The 26,789-nt window shown below is 44.3% G+C and overlaps 1 protein-coding gene and 1 pseudogene across 6 annotated transcripts; both read right to left on the bottom strand.

Moving 5' to 3' along the window:
* Window positions 1-6,409: 6,409 nt before the first annotated feature.
* LOC134729604 (zinc finger protein 440-like) lies at window positions 6,410-7,445 on the bottom strand (annotated as a pseudogene).
* LOC117976962 (zinc finger protein 440) lies at window positions 6,410-26,200 on the bottom strand. Of its 6 annotated transcripts, none has more exons than XM_034945045.3 (4): window positions 25,983-26,200; window positions 10,075-10,201; window positions 9,808-9,868; window positions 6,410-9,117 (listed from the first exon to the last, which is right to left on the bottom strand). In XM_034945045.3, exons 1-4 carry the CDS (start codon window positions 25,983-25,985, stop codon window positions 7,521-7,523), a joined length of 1,788 nt encoding a protein of 595 aa, XP_034800936.3. In that variant the 5' UTR covers window positions 25,986-26,200; the 3' UTR covers window positions 6,410-7,520. The 6 variants fall into 6 exon arrangements, with proteins under 6 accessions (XP_034800936.3, XP_054959609.2, XP_054959606.2 ...); XM_055103634.2 differs by having other exon boundaries at window positions 6,410-9,114; window positions 25,983-26,183; XM_055103631.2 differs by lacking the exon at window positions 25,983-26,200 and adding an exon at window positions 18,440-25,977.
* Window positions 26,201-26,789: the final 589 nt, after the last annotated feature.

Here is a 26,789-nt window from a genome sequence, read left to right as displayed (position 1 = left end):
CTGGTGTGAGCTTTCAATGACCTCTCTTTGTAGGCTTGTCATTGGCCTTAGCTTGCAGTCCCTGGACTCAGGCCTCTGTTTCAATGAGAAAATACCCACTGTTTGAAGAATCCAGCAAAATCTCTCAAACTCAGTTGATGTTTACAGGCAGGCAGGAATTTATAAGGCACTTACCTTTCATCCTCATCAGGGAAAGTAAAAGTATCTAACCCTTTCAGTCAATAAACATATTGAGAAATGTGTTTACACTACTATGTAATTGCTCCTTCCCTGTGCATGTCAAAAAGATTCTCTTCCTTGTTCTTAGGCTGTAAATGATTAGAAAAGACAGAGAAGTGCCAGAGGTAGGATCCTTTTGAGACCACTACCCCTCCTTACAAAAAGTTAAAGCAGGCCGGCTGCAGTGGCTCACGCCTGTAATCCCAGCACTTTGGGAGGCCGAGGCAGGCGGATCATGAGGTCAGGAGTTTGAGACCAGCCTGACCAACATGGTGAACTCTGTCTTTACTAAAAATACTAAAATTAGCCGGGTGTGGTGGCACGTGCCTGTAATCGCAGCTACTCAGGAGTCTGTGGCAGGAGAATTGCTTGAACCCGGGAGGTGGAGGTTGCAGTGAGCTGAGATTGCGCCATTGCACTCCAGCCTGGGCGACCGAACAAGACTCCACCCAAAAAAAAAAGTTAAAGCAATCATCCTTGAAATTTGGTAGCTGCAACCTATCAAATCACTGAACTGTGTGCACCGGCCTTATATGGAAAATGTCACCCTGTTAAGCTTCATTTTGCCCTATAGAAGACTCAAATTCCCCGTGTTGGAGCACTGACCCCACTCTTCAGGATATCTGTTTCCCCAGTGGCTATCCTCAAACTATGTGCTCAGATAAACTCAGCATTTAATCATATTCTGTGAATCTTATTATCTTATTAAGGTGCACAATATTATTTCATTATTATTTCCATGATAACAAAGCACATACTACACATTAATCATATGTGAACACAAACATATGACAACAGTTGCCAGCCAGGTCTCACCGCACAGATAACAGGAAGAAGAAGAGTTATCCACCATTACAAGTTCCCCAACCTGCAAAGGAGGACTGGTATTTTGCTGAATCTTTGTAATTCACCAATTTATCTACTATACTTTGTTGTGGAAGATTATTCATTTTCTCAAGCTGTAATAAAAGATTTTCTCTATTTCTTTTCCCAATCAGCATTCTCAACGCTATGCCCTGAAACTCTGTTACAAATCATCCAGAAATGGCCATGCACTGTGGCTCAAACTTGTAATCCCAGCACTTTGGGTGTAGTGGTGTGCGCCTGTGGTCTCAGCTACTACGGAGGCTGAGGTGGGAGGATAGCTTGTACCTGGAACATGGAGGTTGCAGTGAGCTGAGATTGTGCTACCGCATCCCAGTGTGGGCAACAAAGCCAGACCCTATCTTAAAAAAAAAAAAAAAGGAAAGAAAGTAAGAAAAAGAAATCAAGAAATCATCCACAAAAAAGGACAGACTTAAGAAATGTACTACACCACATCTGAAGAAGAAAAAAATTAAGAATTTTGAGACCGGGTGTGGTGGCTCACGCCTGTAATCCCAGCACTTTGGGAGGCCAAGGCTTGTGGATAACAAGGCCAGGAGTTCGAGACCAGCTTGGCCAATATTGTGAAACCCCATCTCTATTAAAAATACAAAAATTAGCCAGGTGTGGTGGCACGTGCCTGTGATCCCAGCTACTCAGGAGGCTGAGGCAGGAGAATCACTTGAACCCAGGAGGCAGAGGTTGCAATGCCCCGAGATCACACCACTGCATTCCAGCCTGGGTGAGAGAGCGAGACTTTGTCTCAAAAAAAAAAAATTTTTTTTTTGAAACAAATGCTATATTAAGACTAATGATTTATTTCTGACATCTATTTTTATCTTGGCTCTGTGCAAAATTTTCTTCTTTTTCCAGCTGTAGTGAAAATGCAATTTACAATTAATTTTAAAAATCTGAAGCTGCAATAAGTGAACAAATATATATGTGTGTGTGTATATATATGTATATATATATGTATGTATGTGTGTATATATATATATATATATATATATATATTTTTTTTTTTTTAGAAGGGCTCTCACTCTGTGGCCCAGGCCGGAGTGCAGTGGTGCAATCACAGTTCACTGCAGCATCAATCTCCCAGGCTAAGGTTATCCTTCTGCCTCAGCCTCCTGGATAGCTGGGAGTACAGGTACGTGCCACCATATCCAGCTAATTTTTTGTATTTTTTGTAGAGAAGAGGTTTTGTCATGTTGCCATGGCAGGTCTTGAGCTCCTGGGCTCAAGTGATCCTCCTTCCTTGGCCTCTGTGAGCCACTGTGTCCAGCAACGAATAACTCTTTACAAGGGAACAAACCCTGTCTGGGTATGGCGGCTCATGCTTGTAATCCTAGCACTTTCGGAGACTGAGCTGGGAGGATTGCTTGAGAAAAAGAATTAGAGAACAGCCTGGGCAACATAGCATAATCCTGTCCTTATTACTTAAAAGTCTAAATAAAAGTCTGAAAAGCATCATTTCCCACCTATTCTCTATGAGGGAGCCTTCATCTACATAACAAGGTCTCCTTAGCTACACAGGAGGCAAGCTTCTTCCTTTCCTCTTCCCTAATCTGTCTTGCCATTAAAACTGACTTACCCACCAAACCCGGGATTTTTTGGCCAGCCAAGTCTGCATTCTTTCTTGGCCTCAGAATGGTATATAAGCTTTTTTGTCTTATTGTTGGGTGGGTCTTCATTCTGAAGGATCCCATATATACGTGTTAAATAAATTTGTATGTCTCTTCTCCTATTAATCCAAGTTCCATGATCTGAAAAAATTTTTCCTGTCTTTTCACCTTATTTTATAAAAAAAGTGCAAGACCGGCCGGGCGCGGTGGCTCACGCCTGTAATCCTAGCACTTTGGGAGGCCGAGACGGGCGGATCACGAGGTCAGGAGATCGAGACCATCTTGGCTAACACGGTGAAACCCTGTTTCTACTAAAATTACAAAAAATTAGCCGGGCGTGTTGGCGGGCGCCTGTAGTCCCAGCTACTTAGGAGGCTGAGGCAGGAGAATGGCGTGAACCCGGGAGGCAGAGCTTGCAGTGAGCCGAGATCGCGCCACTGCACTCCAACCTGGGAGACACAGCGAGACTCCGTCTCAAAAAAAAAAAAAAAAAAAAAAAAGTGCAAGACCATGTATATCTAAAAATGAGCATTTTTGTATCTCAGAAATCAAGATATTTTCCATATATAACCAGAAAATGGTATTCATATTTAAAAATGTCCTAATATCAACCCATTGAGGGATATTAAAACATCATTAATAGTGTAAAGTGGAATTCTGGAAGCTTAGCTTTGAATACATTTCATTTTGTCTGTTAAACATTGAAGAGAGTATGTGGTGTTAGGATATGTATTTGGTTTTCATCTAGGGTAATAATGTTGGGTATGTTAGACCTCCAGGAAAGTCCTTGACCTTCTGCTGCCCTCCTTCCACTCTAATGTTTCCCCACCTTTTTGTGGGTCTTAAAACCCTCCCATGAGAGGGTCCCACTGACTTCATGAAGTTTTTTCCTACAGAGTGTAGCCTTGGAAATACTCATTATATACCCTATCTGTAGCTGTGTGTCTGAAGGTAGTTCCAGAATAAACCATGAGTGTGAGGATTGCTTAAATAACTTATTTCTAAATGCTGAAACAAAAATTTCAGATTTCCTTGTCTAACCAGATGCAGAAAAGCATATGTTATAGATAAAGCATCAGGACTCAAGCAGGCACCAATGTCCCTGACTTTCAAAATTAGTGGCCTTCCTGGCATGTGAACACCCTTTGGGCCTGTGCTCCAGTGTCCTCTTTGGGGTGCTCCTTGGGCTCTTTGTGAAGCATCAAGACACCCCCATAGTCTAGGCCGATGTCAGGCTCTCCAGTGTGTCCTGTTCATCACCCTCAGCCTGCACTTTCATTGTCATTGTCATTGGCCATTCCAACACTGTGCTTGCATCCTGTGGAAAGTCACATTTGGGGTCAAGTGAATGGTGTTGTTTCTACTCTTTGGTGAAAAGTATCAGGGTGTATTTGGCCTTCAAGGGAGAAGGATGAGGCAGGGGTTGGATTCAGGTGCATCCAACTCTTTCTTTTTTTCTTCTGGAGACAGAGTCTCGCTGTGTTGACTAGGCTGCAGGGTGCAATGGTGTGATCTCAGTTCACTGTAACCTCTGTCTCCAGGCTCAAGCCATTCTCCTGCCTCAGCATCCTGATTAGCTGGGATTACAGGCACACACCACGATGCCCAGCTATTTTTTGTATTTTTAGTAGAGACAGGGTTTCACCATGTTGACGAGGCTTGTCTTGAACTCCTGACCTCAAGTGATCCACCCGCTTTGGACTAGCAAAGTGGTGGGATTACAGGTGTGAGCCACTGTGCCTGATCAGGTTTCACTGCCCTGTCTTCCCTGCTCTGAGTCACTTTGTGTGATCTGACAATCAACGACTCCACCCTTCACTGGTGTGGATACATTATCTGGGACTGGGTATGTCATCTCCACACACAGACAGGGTTTGGTCAGTGGCTGATGCTGCATCTTGTGGTGCCTGGATTTTGACCTTAGGGAGTTTGAAATAAGCGTTCCTAAAGAGCAGCTTTATTGGAACCTTAAAGGAAGTGACTGAATTGCTCTATGCCATTGCATAATATATAAAAGAAACTTTTCCATGTTGCTGTTAACTTTACACTGCTGAGATAAGCAGGCTGTTGACAAGTTAGCCTCAGCAGCACATTATCAGAGAACGTTAGCCTCAGCAGCACATTATCAGCAGCACATTATCAGAGAAATATAAGACAGGCTTGTATTTAGACAATTTACACAAATTTATTAGCCTCCTACGACTCAGTAAAGCAATTTGAAAAAATATAGCTTTATAAGGCATAAACAAATTTATATGTTTTAACTAAGGTACTTTCTGGTAAACAGTGCCTGTACATTTTAGGAAATATTTTAGTCTTTAGAGAATAAGTAAGGCAAAAACAGGTCCAGGAGTCTACAGATGACCTCCCCTCACCACAAGGCCAAGTCATTTTTTTTTTTTTTTTGAGATGGAGTCTTGCTCTGTCGTCCAGGTTGGAGTGCAATGGCGCGATCTCGGCTCACTGCAAGCTCCACCTCACAGGTTCACACCATTCTCCTGCCTCAGCCTCCCAAGTAGCTGGGACTGCAGGAGCCTGAGACCACGCCCCGCTAATTTTTTGTATTTTTTAGTAGAGACTGGGTTTCACTGTGTTGGCCAGGATGGTCTCCATTTCCTGACCTAGTGATCCGCCCGCCTCGGCCTCCCAAAGTGCTAGGATTATAGGCGTAAGCCACCGCACTCGGCCCTAAGGCCAAGTCTTTTTTTGTGTTTTTTGAGACAGAGTTTCACTCTTGTTGCCCAGGCTGGAGTACAATGGTGCAACCTCGGCTCACTGCAACCTCTGCTTCCTATATTCAAGCAATTCTCCTATGTCAGCCTCCTGAATAGCTAGGATTACAGGAGCATGCCACCACGCCCTGCTAACTTTTGTATTTTTAGTAGAGACGGGGTTTGATCATATTGGTCAGAATGGTCTCAAACTCCTGACCTCGGCCTCCCAAAGTGCTGGGAATACAGGCGTGAGCCACCATGCCCAACCAAGGCCAAGTCTTTTATTGTTGGAGAGACACATGTCACATACCAGGCATATGAGACGATGCTCCTCAGTGACCATGATGAATCAGGACAAAAACAAGGGCATTTTGTAACTATATTTCTAAATGTGATAGAGGAAAACATATTTCAAATCATAAACATGACCAAAATTTTTCTCTTCTTACTAATGTGACTTGTAATTCTCATACATCTCACAGTCATTTATGGCTTTTGGTCATATTTATCACTATGGTATATTACACCCTTGCTGACAGCAGGTATGGCACTGCTGGTTTTGGGGAAGAAGGCACTCAGAGGTGCATGAGATAACTATTGGTATTATGACTGAATGAAAAATTAGGGTTGCAGCTGGGCATGATGGTTCATGTCTGTAATCCCAGCATTTTGGGAGGCCGAGGTGGGTAAATCATGAGGTCTGGAGTTTGAGACCAGCCTAGCCAATATGGTGAAACCCCGTCTCTACTAAAAAATACAAAAAATTAGCCTGGCATGGTGGTGCATGCCTGTAGTCCCAGCTACTCAGGAGACTGAGGCAGGAGAATTGCTTGAACCCTGGAGGCAGAGGTTGCAGCAACCTGAGATCATGCCACTGCACTCCAGCCTGGGTGACAGAGTGAGATTCTTTCTGGGGGAAAAAAAAAAGAAAGAGAGAAAAATTAAGGTTGAGATAAAAATGTAAGTACATAAGCATGAAAAGTAAAATTTTCGAATAAAAAGATGTCTGGCATTTTATCCACATGGTTATACTGACTCACAATGTCCAAATAATAACAATTTAACAGTATAAGGCTGATCTAATACATGACACCAATGGGATATTATAGCTTCTTATTTAAAAAGAATATCATTTGTTAGTATACACTTATTATAAACAGTTAATTGTTTACATTCATTATCTGTATTCAAAGAATCTTGTCAGGTCTGAACGCTTTCCCATACTGCTTACATTCATAGGGTTTTTCTCCAGTGTGAGTCCTTCCATGCATTTGAAGGTGCGAGGCTGATCTGAAGGCTTTCCCACATTGCTTATATTCATAGGGCTTCTCTCCAGTGTGAGTCCTTTCATGATATCGAAGGGAACTAGAAGAAATGAAGGCTTTCCCACTTGGCATACACTCATAGGGTTTCTCTCCCATGTGAGTCCTTTCATGATATTGAAAAGAAGTGGAAGAAATAAAGGCTTTTGCACATTGCTTACATTGATAGGGTTTCTCCCTAGTGTGAGTTCTTTCATGATATTGAAAAGAACTGGAAGAAGTGAAAGCTTTGCTACATTGCTTGCATTCATAGTGTTTCCTTCCAGTGTGAGTCTTTTCATGTCTATGAAAGGAAGTAGGCAAGCTGAATGCTTTTCTGCATTCTTTACATTCATAGGGTTTCTCTCCATTGTGTGTTCTTGCATGTATTCAAAGGATCTTGGCAGATATGAATGCTTTCCCACAATGCTTACATTCACAGAGCTTCTCTCCTCTGTGCATCCTTTCATGTATTTGCAAAGAAGAGAAATTATGGAATGCTTTTCCACATTTCTTACATTCACAGGGTTTCTCTCCAGTGTGTGTCCTTTTATGAAATCGAAGATTTTTGACAGATCTGAAGGCTTTCCCGAATTGCTTACACTCATAGGGGTTCTCTCCAGTGTGAGTCCTTTCATGATATTGAAAGGAAGTGAAAGAAACAAAGGCTTTCCCACATTGCTTACACTCATAGGGTTTCTCTCCAGTGTAAGATTTTTCATGTATTTGAAATGACTTGGCAGAATAAAAGCCTCTCCCACATATCTTACATTTATAAGGTCTCTCTACAGAGTGCATTATGTGTGTTTGTGTCCTTTCATGAATTCGAAGGTTCTGGGCAGATCCGAAGGGTTTCCCACATTCCTTACATTCATAGGGTTTCTCTCCATTGTGTGTCCTACCACGTATTCAAAGGTGTGGGGCAGATCTGAAGGCTTTCCGTCATTGCTCACACTCATAGGGTTTCTCTTCAGGGTGAGTCCTACCATGCATTCAAAGGATTGACGCAGCTCTGAAGGCTTTCCCACATTGCTCGCATTTATAGGGCTTCTCTCCAGTGTGAGTCCTTTCATGATGTCAAAAGGAACTGGAACTACTGAAGGAACTACTGAACGTTGCTTGCATTCATAGAGTTTCTCTCCAGTGTGAGTTTTTTCATGTCTTTGAAATGATTTGGGACAATAAAAGCCTTTCCCACATATCTTACATTTATAACGTCTTTCTCTAGAGTGTATTCTTATGTGTGTTTGTGTCCTTTCATGACTTTGAAGGTTATTCACATATCTGAAGGCTTTCCCACATTCCTTACATTCATACGGTTTCTCTCCAGTGTGAGTCCTACCATGCACTCGAAGGTGTGAGGCAGATCTGAAGGCTTTCCCACATTGCTTACACTCATAGGGTTTCTCTCCAGTGTGAGTCCTTTCATGATATCGAAGGGAACTGGAATGAGGGAAGGCTTTACCACACTGCTTACATTTATAGGGTTTCTCTCCACTGTGAATTTTTTCATGTCTTTGAAATGAATTCACAGAACAAAAGTCTTTTCCACATATCTTACATTCATAAGGTCTTTCTCCAGAGTGCAATCTTATGTGTGTTTGAAAACTTGTAAGAGAGGATAATGCTTTCCCACACTGCTTACATTCATAGAGATTTTTCCTAGAGTGGGTCCTTTCATGTATACGAACATAACGGGGACATGTGAATGCTTTTCCACATTCCTTACATTGATAAGCCTTCTCTCCCGTGTGAATCCTTTCATGTCTACGATAGGATCTGGGACTATGAAATGCTTTCCCACATTCCTGACATTCATAAGGCTTTTCTCCAGTGTGAGTTCTTTTATGTATTCGATGGGTAGCAGAATAACTAAAGGATTTACCACACTGTTTACATTCACATGGTTTCTCTCCAGTGTGAATTCTTTCATGGATAAGATATAATCTGAGACAATGGAAGGCTTTCCCACAAAACTTACATTTATAAGGTCCATCCCCACTGTGCATTACCATGTGTCTTCGAACACTTGAATGGGAAATAAAGGTTTTTCCACATACTTTACAAGCATTGGGTTTCTCTCCAGTGTGATCCCTTTCTTGTGTTCTCAAGGAGGGGCGGTATCTGAAGGCTTTTTTAGGTTGTTGACACTTACATGGCTTTGGTCCATATTCCTGATACTCATATGCCTTGTGTCCAATGTCACCTCTGATGCTCATATTAAAAGATGAGTTACCTAGGCCAACTTCTCCACACACAAAGCTTTCACATGATTTTACTTCAGGAGAAGCTTTCTTCTCCTGGAAGTTCAGTCTGTCATCTGGAACCGGGGTAAAAGTTTCTCCACAATGACTGTCTTGTTTAATTTCATTGACTTTTTCTTCTATGAGACTACTGTCAAAAATGAGAAGCATATTATGAAGGGTTTGTTTATAAGTACTTCTATATTAATCAACAAGTATTGCACTTGCATTTTTAACACTGTCCATCAAAGTGTAGGCTTTCTGCCCTGTCTGAATTGTTTGAAGGTGACTGGACAACATATTCTACAAGGTGACCCAGCCATACCTATTATTTAAAAAACTGTTTATATGGGGTATCTTAATACTCTTCCCATGTAAACTATTTTAAAATACTAAATACTCTGTGTCATTTTTCTTTTGTTTCAGGGTCTTGTCCTGTTGCCCACACTGGAGTGCAGTGATATCATCATAGCTTACTGCAGCCTTTACTGGCTCAAGTGATCCTCCTGCCTCACTCAGCCTCCTGAGTAGCTGGGACTACAGACCACAATGCCCAGCTAATTTTTTGCTGTTGTTGATATGTGGTCTCGTTATGTTGCCCAGGCTGTTCTTGAACTGCTGGCCTCAAGCTATCCTCCTATCTCCACTTCTCAAAGGATTGGGATTACAGGAGTGAGCCCACAGCCTAGGTCACATTTATATATATGTTTTTTGATCAAATATTCTAAAAATAAATGAATTTGATCCTGGACTTAGTTCTTTGTTTTACTTATTTTTAATATATTGTCATATTCTAAGATTGTCTAGAGAGACACTGCTTTGTCTTGTAAGTACAAATTACCTGAAGTTTCTCCTGGGGTTTTGGTACTCATATTCAATGTTCTGGTCTTTCCACCTTTTTCCTAAAATACAGACACAGAAAAAATAGTCCTGAGGCAGTATAAAATTGTGAAAAAATTATTAGATTCTATGCCCATGATTTACTGCAGCCGTACCTCATTTATTCATCAAAGTATTTCCTGTCTATGTTCTAAATCACTCAACAGCATTAATGAGCTAGAAACACTGGTTCACTAATGGACTGAGGGAAGGAATATGTCATCCTTACCTACAGAGGTCAGGTTCCTGAAAGTTTCCAGCATCACTTCCCTGTAGAGTCTCCTCTGGGAAATATCCAGCAAAGCCCACTCCTCCTGGGTGAAGTTCACAGCCACATCCTTAAAAGCCACTGGGTCCTGAAACATCTCACATGTGTAGAGGAAGATGGGTGAGAGTGACAGCACTGGGGGCCTAGACTCTATTCCCAAGAAGTTCTCAGGATGCCGTGGACTCCAAACATGTATTCCCTGCTTTGGTCATCAGATCTCTTTCTCCCTGCGTATACTTACTTTCTTCCATAAAGCAACTTTTTTTTTTTTCACTCTTGTTGCCCAGGCTGCAGTGCAATGGCATGATCTCGGCTCACTGCCGGGGTTCTAGCACTTCTTCTTCCTCAGCCTCCTGAGTAGCTAAGATTACAGGCATATGCCACCATGCCTGGCTAATGTTGTATTTTTAGTAGAGACAGAGTTTCTCCACGTTGGTCAGGCTGCCGACCTCAGGTGATCTGCCTGCCTCAGGCTCCCAAAGTTCTGGGATTACAGGCATGAGCCACCATGCCCAGCTAGCAGTTGTTTTTTTTTTTAAGACAGCATCTCATTCTGTTACCCAGGCTGGAGTGTAGTGGCACCATCTTGGCTCACTACAACCTCTTACTCCTGGGTTCATGCAATTCTCATGCCTCAGCCTCCTGAGTAGTTGAGACCACAGGCATGTGCCACCACACCTGGCTAGTTCATAAAGCAATTGTGATGCTAGAACTGAACAAGGGCTAAAGCCACAGCAGGATAGGAAATGTATTTACCGAACCCAGGGAGAAAAGCGGGTTGCCTGGGCTGTCCCTAATGTCTCTTTGGACTGTGGGTCTGTAGCACCTGTCATGATAGAGTCCTACGAATTCATAGGCAAAACAAAGTTAACATTAGCAGTCCTGAGGCTGTGTATCCTTGAAAATGCCTGTTCCCAAAGTGTAATCTTTGATGATATTGTCAGAGGAAGCATGTAGGTAGCAAAGAGCAGGAGGGAGAGCCCCTGGGAAATCCCACACCCCCAGGGACCACCCAAATCAGGCATGCTAGATATAAGCAGAGAGGAGGGGAATCACCTAGGTAGAAAGAAACTTCCATTATGATGCCCAGGAATCATTCACTTTGCAGTTATCCTGTCAGAATGTAGCTAGATAGATGCTGATAGGGCAAAGGGGACACTCCTAAGCAAAACCTGGCACCGTATGTACACAAGAGGGCAAACAAGAAACTCCTAAGAGATACCCAGGTGTCATAAGCACAGATTTAACCACTATACGACCTTCCTGAGGTGGCAGTAATGAGCAATGCAGCCACCCACATATCCATTGATGGCTGAATGTAAAAACAAAATGTGGTAAGCATATACATAAAATGGGATATTATTTACTCTTAGAAAATGACATCTTAGCCAGGCGTGGTGGCTCACGCCTGTAATCCCAGCACTTTGGAAGGCCAAGGTAGGCAGATCACCTGAGGGTTGGAGTTCAAGATCAGCCTGACCAGCATGGAGAAACCCCATTTCTACTAAAAATACAAAATTATCCGGGTGTAATGGCGCTTTCCTGTAAACCCAGCTACTCAGGAGGCTGAGGCAGGAGAATTGCTTGAAGCTGGGAGGCAGGAGGTTGTGGTGAGCCAAGATTGCACCATTGCACTCCAGCCTGGGCAACAAGAGTGAAACTTGATTCAAAAAAAAAAAAGAAAAAGAAAAAGAAAAAATAACATCTTGGCCTAAACTACAACATGCATGAAACCTCGGGATAATTGAAAAAAGCAAAATACAATAGAATTCATCTTAGAGAACTTATGTAGATTTGTCAAACTATCTCAACTGTACATGTAAAATTTCTTAAGCTGATAAGTTTTACATTTTGTTTTAAGATAAGTAATGATAATAAATCATGGTAGCAGCCAGGCATGGTGGCTCATGCCTATAATCCCAGCACTTTGGGAGGTTGAGGTGGGCAGATCACTTGAGGTCAGCAGTTTGAGACCAGCCTGGCCAACGTGGTGGAACTCCATCTCTAAAAAATACAAAAATTAGCCAGGTGTGGTGGCACGTGTAGTCCCAGTCACTTGACAGGCTGACGTGGGAGAATCATTTGAATCTGGGAGGCAGAGGTTGCAGTGAGCCGAGATTGCGCTACTGCACTCCAGCCGGGGCAACAGAGTGAGACTCTATCTTTAAACAAACAAAACACCACAAGAATGTCCTTAATAGAGGCAGAAAAGGCATCTGACAAGCCTTAACCAATTTATGCCTAGTGTTCCATTTTTGGAACGCTAAGCATGTGGGAGTTATTTATATCCTACTGCTCAAGGTCATGGCCAAAGTCTGATTTTTCACACGTCGGCAATTCAAAAAAGTGCAACCTCCAGCATAAATAAGTTAATATCTCCTGATGATTAGAAACACTCAATAAACTAAATATATAAGAGAAGATTCCATAAGATGACAAGAGAGGCACTAGGAACACAGAAAAATCTACTATAAAGACGTGTATTAAAAATGCAAGCCGGAGGCCAAGGCGGACAGATCATTTGAGCCCCGCAGTTCGAGACCAGCCTGGGCAACATAAGGAGATACCCGTCTCCATAATAAAATAAAAAATTAGACATGGTGGCACAAAACAAATGGTATTGAAACACCTGAATTAGCAAATGCAAAGAAATGAATTAGACACAGAACTGCACCTTTTACAAAACTACTTCCTAATAAATCGTTTACTTAAATGGAAAATGCAAAACTCACAATTTCTAGAACGTAACACTGAGAAAACCAAGACGACCTTGGATTTGGCAATAAGGTTTCACACACAACACAAAAAGCATGATCTGTGAATGAGAAAATCGATAAATTGGACTTCATTTAAAACAAAAATGTTTTGGAAAAGACTTTGTTAAAAGAAGAAAAAGACAGGCAGCAGACAGGGACAAAATATTTGCAAGACACCTATCTGATCAAGGATTGGTACCCAAAAGGTATAAAGAACTCCTAAAATTCTATAAGAAAAAAACCAACCAATCAAAAAATAAGCAAAAGGCCGGTTACAGTGGCTCATGCCTTAATCCCAGCACTTTGGGAGGCAGAGACGGGTGGATCACCGAAGTCAGGAGTTTGAGACCAGCCTGACTAACATGGTGAAACCCCGTCTCTAGTAAAAATACAAAAATTAGCTGGGCCTGGTGGCGTGAGCCTGTAATCCCAGCTACTCAGGAGGCTGAGGCAGGAGAATCGCTGGAACCCAGGAGACAGAGGTTGCAGTGAGCCGAGATCACGCCACTGCCCTCTAGCCTGGGTGACAGAGCCAGACTCAGTCTCAAAAAAAAAAAAAAGCCCAATCTTTCCAAGTATACCTCCCCCTAAAGAATGTAATTATGGCAAACAAACATATGACAGGATGCTCTACATTACATGTTATTAAAGAGCAAATGAAAACAGCCCGGGCGCAGTGGCTCATGCCTGTAATCCAGCCCTTTGGGAAGCTGAGGCGGGTGGATCACCTGAGGTCAAAAGTTTGAGACCAGCCTGGACAACATGGTGAAACCCTGTCTCTACTAATAATACGAACAGCAGCCATGCGTGGCGGCGTACACCTGTAATCCCAGTTAATTGGGAGTCTGAGTCAGGAGAATCGCTTAAACCCGGGAGGCAGAGGCTGCAGTGAGCTCAATCACACCATTGTACTCCAGTCTGGGCAACAAGAACGAAACTCCGTCTCCAAAGGAAAAAAAAAAGGAAAACAAAAATAAAGCACCAGCAAATACCTGGTGGAGTAGCTAAAATCCAAAACATTGACACTTCCAAATGCTGGAGACAGTGAACTCTCCTTCACTAGGGATGTGAATGGAAAATTCTACAGCCAATTTGGAAGACAGTCTGTGGAGCTCTGAAGAAAATAGGCATGGTCTTACTGATTCAGTAGTCTCATTCCTACATATTGATTCAAATGAACTGAAAACTGATGTCCACACAAAAGTCCTCCCACAAATGTTTTTAGCAGCCTTACTCATAACTGCCAAAAACTAGAATCAAACAAGGTGAGTCTTTAAAAAAAAAAAATAGATAAGGTCTCACACTGTATCTACCAGGCTGTTCTCTAACTTCTGGCCTTAAGCAATCTCACCTCAGTCTCCCGTGTGCTGGGAACTCAGGGATGAGGCATCACACCAGGCTCAAGATGAGTCTTTCAGTAGATGAATAAAGAAACAAACTATGGTAACATCTGTACAATGGAATGTTACTCAGTAATGAAAGAAAGTGAGTGGCCGGACATGGTGGCTCACAAGTGGAATCCAGGCATTTGGGAAGCTGAGGCGGGAGGATCACCTGAGCTGGGGAGTTTGAGACCCTGTCTCTCACAAAACAAAAATCTTTAGATAAAGAAAGAAAAATAAAAAATAAGTGAGTTGTCAAGCAACAAAGGTATCGAGAGACCTTCAATGCATATTTTTACATGAAAGAAGCAAGTCTGAAATGGCCACTTACAGCATCATTCCAAATATGTGATATTCTGGAAAATGCAAAACTGAGGCAGGAACATCATCATTTGTTGCCAGGGATAAATAGGGGTGGCAAAAGAGGGAGGGGAGACATAGAATTAGGAGGAGCACAGGGGATTTTGAGGGCAGTGAAACGCTTCTGTATAAGACTGTGATGGTGCATACATGACACATGTAGTTGTCTTAAACCACAGAACACAAAGAGTGAAGCCTAATGTAAAAGATGGACTTTAGGTAATAATAACATTGGCTTCTTCAATTTTCATCATGTTCACATGTAATATGTTCTTGCATAAGTTGTAGGATACACTACACAAAGTCAATATGGTTTTTTTGGTTTAAAACAATTTTTTTTTTTGAAACAGGGTCTTGCTATGTTGCCTAGGCTGGCCTCCAACTCCTGAGTCCAAGCTGTCCTCCTGCTTTGGCCTCCCTAAATGGTAGGATTACAGGTATGAGGCTCAGCACCTGGCCAGTCAAGATGTTTAAAACAGTGGGAACTATGCTGGGCGTGGTGGCTCACGCCTGTAATCCCAGCACTTTGGAAGGCTGAGGTGGGTGAATTATGAGGTCAGGAGTTCGAGACCAGCCTGGTCAATATGGTGAAACCCTCTCTCTACTAAAAATACAAAAATTAGTTGGGTGTGGTGGTGTGTGCCTGTATTCCCAGCTACTCCGGAGGCTGAGGCAGAAGAATTGCTAGAACCCGGGAGGCGGAGGTTGCTGTGAGCCGAGATCATGCCACTGCCCTCCAGCCTGGGCAACAGAGCGAGATTCTGTCTCAAAAAAAAAAAAAAAAAAAAAGCCAGGAGGAACTATGAGCCTGGAAGAAAACTGCGGGAACTCTGTGGATTATCTGCTCAATGTTTTGGGGAAACAACCACTGTTCTAAATAATAAAACCCATTAAATAAGAAAGTGAATTAAGTATCATTCCATATAAGGTTCATAACTGAGTTAAAATAAAATCCAATATGAAATATCACATATTGGTTATCATTTGCATGAAAAACATGCAAAAATAAAACATACTGATGAGGATGCAGACCCAGGTTGTGAAAGTATAAAAAAAAGTAAGGCAGTTATCTTATTCCCAATACTGGCTCCATCATTATTTGGATTAATTGTGCAATTCTTTTATGTATTTTGTGCATATGTAATATTTTTAGTAAGATTCTAGAATGCACACTCTATACAGAAATAACTATCAGTGAATTTTAATTATCAGCAACAGTCTGCTAAATATAATTTTTAAAAGAGCACACTCTATTGAAACTAATTTTTTTCTTTTTTCTTTTCTTTTTTTTTTTTTTTTGAGATGGAGTCTCACTCTCTCACCCAGGCTGGAGTGCAGTGGCGCCATCTTGGCTCACTGCAACCTCCGTCTCCCAGGTTCATGCCATTCTCCTGCCTCGGCCTCCCGAGTAGCTGGGACTACAGGCACCCACCACCACGCCCGGCTAATTTTTTATATTTTTAGTAGAGGCGGGGATTCACCATGTTAGCCAGGATGGTCTCGATCTCCTGACCTTGTGATCCACCCGCCTCGGCCTCCCAGAGTGCTGGGATTAGAGACGTGAGCTACCGCACCTGACTCTTTTCTTTTTTTTTTTTCAAACAGGGTCTCATTCTGTTGCCCAGGCTGGAGTGTAGCGGTGCAATCATAGCTCACTGCAGCCTCGAACTCTTAGGCTCAACAGATCCTTCTACCTCAGCCTCCTGAGTAGCTGGGACTACAGGCACGCATCACAGTGACGAGGTAATTTTTTGTATAGGCAAAGTTTGCCATGTTGCCGATGCTGGAATAATCTCTTTATTTTTATTTTTATTTTTATTTTTATTTATTTTTTGAGATGGAGTTTCACTCTTGTTGCCCAGGCTGGAGTGCAATGGCATGATCTTGGCTCACCGCAACCTTGGCCTCCCAGGTTCAAGTGATTCTCCTGCCTCAGTCTCCCAGGTAGCTGGGATTACAAGCATGTGCCACCAGGCCTGGCTAATTTTGTATTTTTAGTAGAGACAAGGTTTTTCCATGTTCATCAGGCTGGTCTTGAACTCCTGACCTCAGGTGATCCACCCACCTCAGCCTCCCAAATATTGGGATTACAGGCATGAGCCACCATGCCCAGCCACTAATTTCTATTAAAACTAATTTTCTTCAAGTCCAAAAAAGTCTCAGGAAGGATATAAAATGATTATTATGCAAAAAGTCTACACTGAAAAACATCAATATAAAATGAAATAAATGAAAAAATGTCATGTGTCCTTAAAAGGAGATTAAATAGCACTATGATGTAACGTTTCTGAAATATGACTACAGTTATATTTTAGTCCATGAAATTTACAAGGCAGTTTGTTTTTTTCACTAAAATTAAGAAAAAACTACTTCTAAAAACTGAAATACAAGACAATGACTAAGAATAGCCAAGATGCTCTATAGAGTATGGTTGGGGGGGTGTTACAGCATGAATATTTGCATCACTCCAAAAAAATCACACATTAATAACCTACCCCCCAATATAGTATTAGAAGTTGACATCTCTGAAAAGTAATTAGGATTAGATGACAGCATAAGAGTCGATCCTTTCTGAATGAGATTAGTGCTCTTATGAGAAGACACAGGAGAGCCGGCTTCCTCTCCTCTGTCACGTGAAGAAACACAAGAAGACGACCATCTGCAAAACCAGGAAGCGGGCCCTTACCAGACACTAGATCTGCCAGCTGCCTGAACATGGACTTCACAACCTCAAGAACTGCCAGAAATAAATGTTTATCCCTTAAGTCACCCAGTCTATGGTAATTTGATATAGCAGCCCAAGATGACTAAGATAGACAAGCAATATACCCACTAAACACCACAGCTTTGAACGTTATACTAATTAAGAGAAAATGGTATTATCAGAGAGATGGAAAGATAGACCAATGGAAAACAGCAAATTGTGAAACCAGGGCATCTTTTTTTTTTTTTTTTTTTTTTTAACGGAGTTTCACTCTTGTTGCCCAGGCTGGAGAGCAATGGTGTGATCTCGGCTCACTACAACCTCCATCTCCCAGGTTCTCGTGATTCTCCTGTTTCAGCCTCCTGAGTAGCTGGGATTACAGCCATGTACCACCACGCTTGGCTAATTTTGTACTTTTAGTAGAGACAGGGTTTCACCATATTGGTCAGGCTGATCTTAAACTCCTGACCTCAGGTGTTCCCCCCGCCTCAGCCTCCCAAAGTGCTGGGATTACAGGCGTCAGCCACCATGCCCAGTCTGGACATCTATTTAAGGTAATGTGAAACTATGACAAACCAGGTATTGCCAGCCAATGATACAAGTGGTGAACACTTAACAGAAAAAGCAGCGACAAATGGTTATCTACAGGAGAATAATCAGTTTACTACCCATCATCTCCATATACAATAATTTAATTAATTCTAGAGTTGCCTCTTATACTGAGTTCTTATAGTTATATGTTAACTTAGCATGCATTTTCTTTATGGATTTAACTTTCTCATAACGGAAGAAAACTTTATTCAAACTCAACAGAGTTTCTAGTTCTCCACCTCCTCCCATTTCCTCCATGTGGTCAACTCACATATATTTCTTACACGACTGCATTCTGGTGACCACCTCCCTGTGGGACAGCTAGATATAACCAATTTGACTTGTTCCACTGACCCTTACACCCCACATGGATGGCACAGACCACCTCTTAATCACAGTGCGACTTCACAGAGCTAGTGCCTGCTTGCTCTAAATCCAGCAGAAACAACTCCCTGAGCGACGTCTCCTTGGTCAATTCCCTGGACCCCGAGAAACGCTTTGGCCCACAGGCCCCCGTCTGTCTTGCTCCCCACCTGCTGGTTGAATGTGCATCCTGGATGGTCCCCCCACTCTGTGTTGCTCTGCAGCTGTGCTGCCCTCATCTCCTGGGATTGTGAGCCATGCACTGTATGTCATGGGCTTTGTTGAGTTGCCTCTTCTGTGTCTCACTGACCTACGCAATCATTCTTGGATTGGCTCTAGTGAAAAATGCAATGTAAAGTTAATTTGAAACACTCAAGCTGCAATCTATGAACAATTCTTTACAAGGGACAAGCCCACAGAGGGGCAGTGCTGGCTGGAACACAGTGATGTCTGACTCATGTGTCAGCACAGTCACCCTATCACATGAGACATCTCTCCACCCCCATCCTGCTCACCGAAGCGCTCATGACTACTTTCCACCAACACCGCACTATGCCCCCCTGTGTGCCCCCTTTCATATTCTGATTTGCAGGCTACTGGTCCACCCTGCTGGGGTGGTCTTTGTTTTTTGGGGTTTTGTCTCCCTTCACAGTTGACACAATCCAGAGGACAGGAATCATTTCTCTTTTCTCTCAATAGCACCATCCAACTGGCTGACCAGCCATAGGTCTCCAAGTTCAGGAAACTGGGGTTTGGAAAGAAATGCTGAGCATCTCGAGGGGTTGGCTATCTAGATGCAGAGTATACTAGGAGTCTCCTTCCATCACAAGGCATTCAGCTGCTCTCTTGGGAGTCCCCATTCTCCTACCTCAGTCTGTCCCCTGGGAGGAGTGACTCAGGGGCTGATACTCACTAGACCCTCCAAGAGACATGGCAACTGTGGGCATATTAGGTCACCCCAATTCTGCCACCCAGGACCAAGAAAACATAGGAGAGTGCGCTGAAGACATAACACCCTTTGAAGTTTCCAAAGGGGAGCCTCAACCAAAAGACAATCTGATAAAATCTGTTTCCAGAACAGACGAATGGAGGAGAAGCATGCATATTTTGACAGGAAAGTGTCTGGTGGTGATTCTCTGAACATTTCACATAGAGGAAAGGAGAAGTGCTCATTGACTATTTCCCACCAACACGGCATTGTGTCCCCTGTGTACCCCCATGTATATTTTGCTTTGCAGGCTATTGCTCCACCCCGTTGAAGTGGCCTTTCCTTGTCTTTTGGGATAGTTCTCTCTTCAGAGATGAGACAATCCAGAAGATAGGAATCATTTCTCCTTTTCCTCAATAGCAACATCCAATTGGCTGACAGTCATGTGTCTCCAATGAATGGAAACTGGAGTTGGGAGAGAGAAGCTGAGCACCCCAAGTATTGGTTATGTAGATGAAGAGCATACCAGGCATCTCCTCCACCATTATTCATTCAGCTGCTCCCTCAGGAGGCTCCACTCCCCTAGGCACTGATAGCCAATAGACCCTCCAGGAGACAGGGCAGTCGTGGGGATTTTGAGGCATCCCCAGGCAGTTCTAAAACCCAAAACCTGGAAAAGACAGGAGGGTGTAGGGCCGGGCACAGTGGCCGGATTACGCCTGTAATCCCAGCACTTTGGGAGGCCGAGGCAGGCGGATCACAAGGTCAAGAGATCGAGAACATCCTGACTAACACGGTGAAACCCCGTCTCTACAAAAAATACAAAAAAAATTAGCCGGGCGTGGTGGCAGGCGCCTGTAATCCCAGCTACTCGGGAGGCTGAGGCAGGAGAATGGCATGAACCCGGAAAGCGGAGCTTGCAGTGAGCCGAGATCGCGCCACTGCACTCCAGCCTGGGCGACAGAGTGAGACTCCGTCTCAAAAACAAACAAACAAAAAGGATACGAGGGTGTACTGAAGACACATCACCCTGTAAAGTTTCCACAAAGGAACCTCATCCCAAAGACATCCTGATAAGGTGACTGTGTCTAGGAAAGATAAAAGGAGGAGAGGCAGAAAGGTTTTTTCGGGAAAATGTCTAGTGGTTATTCTCTGCTTTCCTCTCATGTGAAATGTTCAGACACAGATTTTACTGCAAACCCTTGAAGAGTTAGGCTGTGGTATGAGGATAGAGGATTTGAGGCCCTGCATCCCATATATTTGGAAATTGTAGTGGGAAACCACTCACCCTGGAAAGTGTGAAAAAATTTAAATAAGAAGCAATGAGACCAAACTGTGTGTAGTATTCTAAGGTCCTACCTAAGGACACTAAAATCAAATTTAAATAAAACGCTTGAAAATTACTAATTTATAGGGAAATGAAATTTATGCTTAATCAGGCATAATCCACCAATTAACCTGTGATTACATGACTAGAAATCTTCTACCTATATAGGCTGTGTGAACAAGTAAGTCAGGCCAGGCATGGTGGCTCACTCCTGTAATCCCAACACTTTGGAAGGCCAAGGCAGACGGATCACTTGAGGCCAGGAGTTCGAGGCCAGCCTGGCCAACATGGTGAAACCCCCACCTTTACTAATAATATAAAAATTAGCCAAGTGTGGTGGTACGCACCTGTAATCCCAGATACTTGGGAGGCTGAGGCAGGAGAACTACTTTAACCCAGGAGGCGGAGGCTGCGGTGGGCCCAGATGGTGCCACCGCGCTCCAGCCTGGGTGACAGAGTAAGATCCTGTCTCAAAAAAAATCAAAAAACAAACAAACAAACAAAACACAAGTAATTAAAAAATTTAATCTCTAAATTATCTTCAAGCAATGTGATCATGGAGTTGAGTCACCTGACACACAGCTTTTACATAGCCAGTTGGAACCCTCCTTTCCCTGATTACAGATTCGCCTTCTTTCTTACCTATACTGTTTTGTAAAATGTTGTAAATGACTGAAGGAAAACAGGAAAGACCCTTTCCCTCATCACTATTTTTTTAAAATTTAATATGATTTTTCATAATTGAGATGGGGGGGAGGGTCTCACTTATGTTGCCCAGGCTGGTCTTGAACTCCTGAGATCAAGCCATCCACCTGCCTTGGCCTCCCAAAGTGCTGGGGTTACAGGTGTGAGCCATCCCACTGGGCCTCTCTTCACTACTGATCTCTGTAGTAGACTAACTTCCCTCTTAACTTTCTCACACAAAGACTTCACGGCTATCACATTGTCTTCAGCTGGAATGTTAAATTCACTCTTAAATTGAAAAGGAAATAAAAACGAGCTTTAAAGAATACAAGCTCTGGGGGGAAAAAAACCATAATGAATTAGGTTGTTAGCCAGGTGCAGTGGCTCACGCCTGTAATCTCAGCTATTTTGGAAGCCAAAGAAGGAAGACTGTTTGAGGCCAGGAGCTAGAGACCAGCCTGAGCAATGTATTGGGACCCCACCTCTGTAAAAAATAAAAAATTAGCCAGGTGTGCTGGTGGGCGACTATAGTCTCAGCTACTTGGGAGGCGGAGGTGCTTGAGCCGGGGAGGTCAAGGTTGCAGTAAGCCATGATCGCACCACTGCTCCAGCCTGGGCCACAGAGCAAGATATTGTCTCAATAATAATAATAATAATAATAATAATAATTAAATTGTTGTACCTCATACATCAGCCTTCTATGGAAAATGTAATCCTGTTATATTTATTTGCCTTTTGCCTATATAAGTGTTAGGGAAGCAGGTGCCTAGGGGAGCCAGAGTAACACACCAATTTAAGTTCAGCTCCATCTTGAGACTAACAAGAAACACTCCTTGCCAGTCGCAACCCATGATCACAAAATGTTTCCCATGAAGGAGACAGCCTGAAGATGCCTGCAAGTATCCTTACACTCCCACAACAACAGAATGTCCTGATGTCCCAATACCCATAATAATATGTGCTTTCAAGATAATTATAGTTTTTTTTGTTTGTTTCGTTTTGGTTTTTTTTTGAGACAGAGTTTCACTCTTGTTGCCCAGGCTGGAGTGCAATGGCACAATCACGGCTCACTGCGACCTCCACCTTCCAAGTTCAAGCAATTCTCTTGTCTCAGCCTCCCGAGTAGCTGGGATCACAGGCACATGCCACCATGCCCAGTTAATTTTTTTTGTATTTTTAGTACAGACAGGGTTTCATCAGGCTGCTATCGAACCCCTAACCTCAAGTGATCCACCCACCTCGGCCTCCCAAACTGCTGGGATTACAGGCGTGAGCCACCACACCTGGCCTGATAATTATAGTTATGTTTTAATGCACTTGTATGCACTAAAATGTAAAGGATAGTTTTCTTTAAATCAACAGAGTAATAAATTTTGTGACGCTGTCAGCCCACATGCACGTAGGCACAGCTCAGTTTAGTCTTTTACACAGACAAGATCCCTACATAAGAAACACTTAGACAGTACGTTCCTCCACTTGCTTTATGAGGATGCCCTACTCTGTAAGAGAGGCTTTCTTTCTTTCTTTCCTTTTTTTTTTTTTTAAATAGAGACAGGGTCTCACTGTGTTGGCCAGGTTGGTCTTGAACTCTGTCTTGTTTGTTTGTTTTGGTTTTGGTTTTTGAGATGGGGTCTCACTCTGTTACCCAGGCTGGAGTGCAGTGGCGTGTCCTCAGCTGGGCTGCAACCTCTGCCTCCCGGGTTCAAGTGATTGTCCCATCCAGCCTCCCGAGTACCTGGGACTACAGGTGCAGGCCACCACACCCGGCTAATTTTTGTTATTTTTGGAAGAGATGGGGTTTCGCTATATTGCCCAGGCTGGTCTCAAACTCCTGACCTCAAGTGATCCTCCCACCTCGGCCTCCCAAAGTGCTTAGATTACAGGCCTAAGCCATCATGCTGGCCCAGAGTAGCTTTCAATAAACTCTCTTTGCACTGTACTTTCCGACTCGTCTTGAATTCCTTCCTGTGTGAGATCCAAGAACTCTCTTGGGATCTGATCAGGACCTCTTTTCCCAGTAATATAAGCAAGAACTTAACTTCCAATTTTGGAGTACTGAGTCCATTTCTCTGGAGTCTGTGTTTTTCCCAAATGGGCCATTGCTATCTTTTTGCTTGAATAAACTCTTCCAGTTGAAATGTGAAACTTTCGATTATTTCGGGTTGACAAGTCCAAATAAGGTGACTGCATCTCTGCAACCAATCAAGCATTTATCTGGTTTGTCTCCTCATGTACCTTATAAAAGTCCAGCCTTCAACCTGTAAACTAAAAATAAAAACATACCTTCTGGCCTGGTGAGGTGGATCACACATGTAATCCCAGCATTTTGGGAGGCCGAGGCCAGTGGATCACTTGAGGTCAGGAGTTCAAGAACAGCCTGGCCAACATGGTGAAACCCCATCTCTACTAAAAATACAAAAATTAGCCGGGTGTGGTGGCACATGCCTGTAATCCCAGCCACTCGGGAAGCTGAGGCAGGAGAATCGCTTGAACCCGGAAGGTGGAGGTTGCAGTGAGCCAAGATAGAGCCACTGCACACCACCCTGGGCTACAGGAGACTCTGTCTCAAACAAAAACAAAAACAAAGTACCTTCCCAGCTAAGTGAAGTGACTGGCTCTTGGCCAAGGGAACCCCCAAAAAACCCTGAAAATTGAGTGCCTCTGTATGACAGGATGGGAGGTGAGACAGGTCTCCTTATACCCTCTCCCTTTAGGAGTTTACATGCAGCAACTGACGCACATTCATGTAAAAATAGATATCATCAGAATAGAAAAACAGACTCCTTGTGGCAAGAAGATACTAACTTACAAACAAGACCTAAGGCCACGCAAGGCAAAGGTAAAGTTACGCCTTAGAATTCATAAAATCTCGAGAAACAGGTCTGTTTTTTGGCTGGGATGGAATCAAGTGGCAGATAACAGACCCCCTTCCTTCAGCATTCCTTCCTACCTCCTCCAAACTTTAGACAAAGATTCAACACTCTCAACCAGCTGCCACCTACAGAATCCCTCAACCACCTGTGCCTTCTAACCCCCCTTCCACAGGTCCCACCCTTTCTGCCAATGGAACTTACACCTTCCAGGCACTGATTCATGATTTTCCCTGCAATTCCTGTCTCTCTGAAATGAATAAAACCAAACTGTCTTGAGCTGCCTCGGGACCACTTACTCCAGGCTGCTTGGGATTGTGTTTCCCTCGGCCAACGGCTCTCCTATTCGGCTCCTAATAAACTTCTTTATTTTACATAGCTTGGCTTTTTCCGTTGACAAACCACAAGCCAGGACTGGGTGTTTCTCATTCGTGAATCGTTGTTGTTGTTTTGAGATGGAGTCTGGCTCTGTTGCCAGGCTGGAATGACGCCGTCTTGGCTGACTGCAACCGCCGCCTCCTGGGTTCAAGCAATTCTTCTGCCTCAGCCTCTCAAGTAGCTGGGATTACAGGCACGCGCCACCATGCCCAGCTAATTTTTGTATTTTTAGTAGAGATGGGGTTTCACCATGTTGGCCAGGCTGGTCTTGAACTCCTGACTTCCTGATCCGCCCGCCTCGGCCTCCCAAAGTGCTGGGATTACAGGCGTGAGCCACCGCGCCCGGCCCTAAACTCTTTAATTGTTAACGTACCTCAGTTTAATTTTTAACAGAAAAAAGTCGGCACTGGGGACCCCAAAGACCGTTACTCCTCCCACACGAACCTGTCAGAGATGATAAATTACTTTTCTAAAAGCTTTAGTAAGCTGTTGTTTCTTGAGACCGACTTCCTTGTCTCCTAGCTACCTGTTCTGTAAACAACCTTCCCGCTTTTGCCGCGCCCAGACAAGTCCAGATACGCCTTCCCGCCTAGTAACGGACAGTCCCTGTTCCTTCCCGTCTCATAGACCCTATTTAATTTGTGTGTGTGTGTGTGTGTGTGTGTGTGTGTGTGTGTGTGTGTGTGTGTGTGACGGAGTTGCCCAGTTGTCTCGCTCTGTTGCCCAGGCTGGAGTACAGTGGTGCGATCTCGGCTCACTGCAAGCTCCACCTCCCGGGTTCACGCCATTCTCCTGCCTCAGCCTCCCGAGTAGCTGGAACTACAGGCGCCCGCCACCACACCCAGTTAATTTTTTTGTATTTTTAGTAGAGACGGGGTTTCACCGTGTTAGCCAGGGATGGTCTCGATCTCCTGACCTCGTGATCCGCCTGCCTCGGCCTCCCAAAGTGCTGGGGTTACAGGCGTGACCCACCGCGCCTGGCCAGACCCTATTTAATTTTAAACCTTAACCAATCGAGTTAGCTTAGATTGTGAGGTCCAACCCTAGCCAATGAGGAAAGGACACAGAAGTGCTAGGAACTGCGTTAAGGAGAAAAACCCCTGCCCTACCCCGCTCGCTGTGCTCTTGTGACTGGCGCAAGCTGCACCCTTGTGTAGAAATAAATTTGCCTTGCTGAGGAATTTTCTGCCTAGATGCTGGTTTTCTTTGCGGCACCGGGCACTTGTTTCTAACAAACCCCATATCCGAGGCGGGATCCCCCCATATCCCTCCCGTGGCCCCCGCATAATGTGGGGAGACGCGGAGCTGCCCAGATTAGGCTCCGGAGCCGGGGCCGCAGTCGCCGTGAAGGGACGGGACAGGAGGCCCGGGGTCCCGGCTGCCGGCCCAGCCCCACCCTGCGACCGAGGGGACTCGCGTCCACGACCCCGGAGTCGCCGCGTGGAGGCCCGGGTCCCGCCTCAGCCGGTTCCGGCCGATTCCAGCCCCTCTCCCAGTCGCCCGGACGCCAGCCCTCTCACACACACCATTTCTCGGCTTCCAGGGTGTTCCGGCGTCCTCTGCGTGGCTCCCGCGACTAGTGTAGGTCACAGTGCAGGTTACAGAGCGACAAAAGCTCTGGTGGAGGCACTTAGTCCCTCTCGAAGCAAGAAAGCCGAGATCCCGACCGCAGTCGGCGCAGCACTAAAGGAATGGACGGAGGGCGACTGTCCCTTCCCCCTTCCCCGGATGGACAGTTGACAGGGCCCCGCCCCAGCACCCCTGATTGGATGGGGCGCCAGGCCCCGCCTCCTCCGTGCTGAGTGACAGCAGAAGCCCTGGGTAACCGGGTCCTGCAGATCATGTCTGACTTGTTCTGGCCACAGCGTCTCTGAGCGAGCAGCCTCTCTAAGCGAGCAGCCTCTCTAAGCGAGCAGCCTCTCTAAGCGAGCAGCCTCTCTAAGCGAGCAGCCTCTCTAAGCGAGCAGCCTCTCTAAGCCAGCGCCTTCCTTGCGCCCTGGTCATCAGATATTTGCATTTCAAGGCGACTTGCTCCTTATTGTTAGAAGAGGCACTGTTAGCTTCCTCATTCAAGGGGCTGTCCCTGCTCCTTCCTTCTGCACGGGATCACAAGTGTGTGCAGGGCATTTCAGACTCAGTGTTCAATGGAGAGATACGCTTGCCTCAGAGCAGGAGGGGAGCCCAGATCAGGCAAGGCACGACTGCACCAGGAGAGAGAGGCAGATGTCTTCCAGGGTGCGGGAAATGGGATGAGGCATGGCCAAGGCTTCCTCACACTGCTATGGACTGCAGCAAGGTTTTCCTTGTAAGGGAGCTAACCAAGCCCGAACTTA

Source organism: Pan paniscus, chromosome 20 (assembly GCF_029289425.2).
Source record: "Pan paniscus chromosome 20, NHGRI_mPanPan1-v2.0_pri, whole genome shotgun sequence".
In the NCBI taxonomy this organism is placed as follows: Eukaryota; Metazoa; Chordata; class Mammalia; order Primates; family Hominidae; genus Pan; species Pan paniscus.
This window is presented reverse-complemented; position numbering and strand designations above follow the sequence as displayed.